This window comes from Sus scrofa, unplaced genomic scaffold, assembly GCF_000003025.6.
Source record: "Sus scrofa isolate TJ Tabasco breed Duroc unplaced genomic scaffold, Sscrofa11.1 Contig2593, whole genome shotgun sequence".
Classification (NCBI taxonomy): Eukaryota; Metazoa; Chordata; class Mammalia; order Artiodactyla; family Suidae; genus Sus; species Sus scrofa.
The window spans coordinates 83,162-86,520 of NW_018085134.1; the positions used below are offsets into that span (position 1 = coordinate 83,162).

At 40.4% G+C, this 3,359-nt stretch overlaps 1 protein-coding gene across 1 annotated transcript; it reads right to left on the reverse strand.

The window, feature by feature from the left end:
* Positions 1-713: 713 nt before the first annotated feature.
* LOC100737882 (olfactory receptor 502-like) lies at positions 714-2,914 on the reverse strand. Its single transcript, XM_021081926.1, has one exon. It carries the CDS (start codon positions 2,300-2,302, stop codon positions 1,358-1,360), a length of 945 nt encoding a protein of 314 aa, XP_020937585.1. The 5' UTR covers positions 2,303-2,914; the 3' UTR covers positions 714-1,357.
* Positions 2,915-3,359: the final 445 nt, after the last annotated feature.

A 3,359-nucleotide genomic window follows, 5' to 3' on the forward strand; every position in this document is an offset into this window, starting at 1 on the left:
ACATCCTAACCTATGTTTTGCTTGTGCTCACCCTGGGATGGATTCAAATGACCACACCTGGCATAATTGAAACAGAAGCCCCAAAAGTAAATTGCATGCCTGTGAGGGAAGATTAGACTTGCAGAAATGTACACAGGTGACACCATATTCAACAGGCAGTGTCCTCACCTCCTGAATCCTTGCTCAGATGTTATCTTCCCAGTGGGACCTGCACTGGCACTGCCTGCCCTTGCATGTTAAACTCCATGATTCTATCTGCTTTTTTCTTCTTCAACCTGGCATCCCCTTTGAATAGTCTGAACCACCAACTTATTAGTTAAATTTTGTCTTTTATGCTGTAAGATAATTCTAGGAAGGCAGATAGATTAGATTCTTCCCACTTATATTTCCACTGGCCTATGAACATCTGCAATATAAAGATAACTCAGCATAATCTTTGAATATATGAAAGAACAAATGAATGAGTGAGATTTTTAATGCTTCATGAGTCTCTCAACAAAAAGGTAGAATTGCACCTGAAACAGGGAAGAGGGGACAGGAAAGGTCAATAAATGTGTTTGTCATCAGCACATGAGGTTGATTCAGCCTCTCTATGGGGAAGGGGGTCAGAAATTAAGGGAAGACACAACCCAGTGCCATCCAGCTTCATGAGCAGGATGCAGACCTGACCTTGAGCAAGTCACTCAGAGAATTTGTTTCACTCTGTCCCTGAGGACTTGAGGGACCCTACCTATTCCCACAGAGGAGTCTTCTTTGGAGCAGCCAGAATTCACAGGTTGGTCAGGGACATCTCCTCCTGTCCTTCTTTAGGACCCTCTGTGCTGCCTGGAGCCAGAGACTGGAACACATGCCAGAGTCTATGGGTCCATAAAGTCCCTCCACAGCAGATAACCTTCCTGCAAGATCCTCTGCAGAAACGTTCGGATTCCATGTGTCATTTCCTCTCAGAATGTACTCAGTCAAAACCATTGTTTTCACACTCATTAAGGGATAAACTTCTATTAAAAATGGACACAGTCTTTTGGAGCTACAATAATCCTACCTTATGGCAGAACACAAATTTGGGAAAATATATGAATGAAATTTTAAGCAATTTTCAGCAGATAAAGTATTGTCTCATGTGAGCCTATTTGTTTTTCTTAATTAGAAATTTAATTTAATTTTGTTAAGGGAAACTCACTGTGGGTCTCTGATTCACAGTCAGATATCTGAAAATCCACTCCCTACATTTACTGAAAACGTGCACCATGGCTAATACCACAGCATGGATATAGTTAAAACATGCATACTCAGTGTCTTCTTCTTATAATACTTATAGCATAGTATTACATCAATTCCTACAGAATAGCAGGCTTCACTAAGTACACGTTATTCTACCAAGCTGTCTCTTCAGAGCCCCCTTAATCTCCTTGCTCCTCAGGCTGTAGATGAGGGGGTTCATCATGGGGATCACCACCGTGTAGAACACAGACACCACCTTGTTCTGGTCAGTGGAGTAGCTGGACTTGGGCATCACGTAAATGAAGGTGATGGTCCCATAGAATAGAGTGACCGTGGTGAGGTGGGAGGTGCAGGTGGAGAAGGCCTTGTGTCTTCCTTCAGTGGAGGGCATCTTCAGGACAGTGATGAGGATGTAGATGTAGGAAGTGGCTATGACAACCACTGTGACCACAATGATGGAGCCAGATGTAAATGAGGGGACAACTGCAGGAACAGTAACATCAGAGCAGGAGAGTTCCAGCAAGGGGGCAAAATCACAGAAAAAGTGATTGACCCGATTTGGTCCACAGAAGAGTAAAAGAAAGAAGGAAGTACTAACGGAGGAAGCATTGAGAAAACCACCCATGTAAGACACGAGGAGTAACTGAACACAGACTTGCATGGACATCTTCGTGGAATAGAGCAGTGGGTTGCAGATGGCCACAAAGCGGTCATATGCCATGGCAGCCAGAAGGAAACACTCAAGTGTTCCAAAGAAAGCACCTGAACCCAGCTGGACAGCACATCCAGGGTAGGAGATGGTATTTCTCTCCACCAGGAAATTTACAAGCATACTGGGTGTGACAGAAGATGAATAGCCCATGTCAACAAAAGCCAAGTGGCTCAGGAAAAAATACATGGGATGATGGAGCTGAGGAGAGAGTCTGACAAGAATGATTGTGCTGAGATTGCCACATATGGTCACCAGGTAGATACACAGGATGATCACGAAGAGGACGGTTTGCAGGGTTGGGTCATTTGTTAAGCCCAGTAAAATGAACTCTGTCACTGCAGTGTGGTTCCCCTCCCCCAGGGAACCCATGAGATGACGTAGTTGCTGCCCAAATGAACCTGATATGAAACAGTATATCAGAGAAGTTATAATTTTGATGATTTCAGTATCCTTAGTACATGTATAGGATGTGATTATAAGTAAAGATACTCAAGTATCAATGCAGATTTACACACAAGTATATGTCTATCAGCATTTCAAAATTATTTTAGCAAAATAGGCAAAAGCTTCCTTGAAATACGTCTTTTACTTTTTGTATCGAATTGTTTCCCAAAATGCACTTAATGTGGATTTAAAAATCAAAGCATAAAAAATTTGGCAGACGAGAATTACCAAAAAAGATCAGTGAGTATAATATAAAAAATTATATTGTATAAAGACTTCAGTAGTAGGTAACTTTTATTACATGCTTACTAAGCTGTAAGTCTAGGGTTAAGCATTTTGTTTTTACACCTGGCAGTGAGTGAGGTCTGCAATAGCAGATTATCCTTTAAGCCTTCTAGAAGTTGTGTCTAAAAGAGATACCTCTCAATCACATATTTCACAATATCTGTAACTTAAACATTTTTTTGAGGAGAAAAGTGTTCTTGATGTCAAAAGAGAAATTGATTACAATTTGGTTTATGAATAAAGTTACCTATACATTTCCTCGGTATTTTTAAATTAAAAATATTATTTTATCAAGTCGTTTGAAATGTAGATGTAATCACTATGCAAAAGCATGGATGATATTCAGAACATAAGTGAAATACCTTTATTCAAACAAATCGAGGCGCTTCATACTTCAACAGTGTTTTATAATTGGGGTTCTGTAGCATGAAGAATTATTTTCCACATGATATGTAGCTGAATATAGTGTGGCTCAAAAACAAGAATGATCTCCCGGCTAGTGACCCTCATGTCTAAAATATCTTTTTTGTATCCTGAGCTTTGTCTAATGTGTTACTCTCTTAAAGCTAAGCCATCAGACCTATAAGCAAATCTTTTTACAAAGGCATTTACAGTTACTTCAAGTTTCCTTGATGGGTAGATAAACAAGGGCTCCTGTCATGGACAACACCATTTATTTACAGGAAAATGAGGGTGG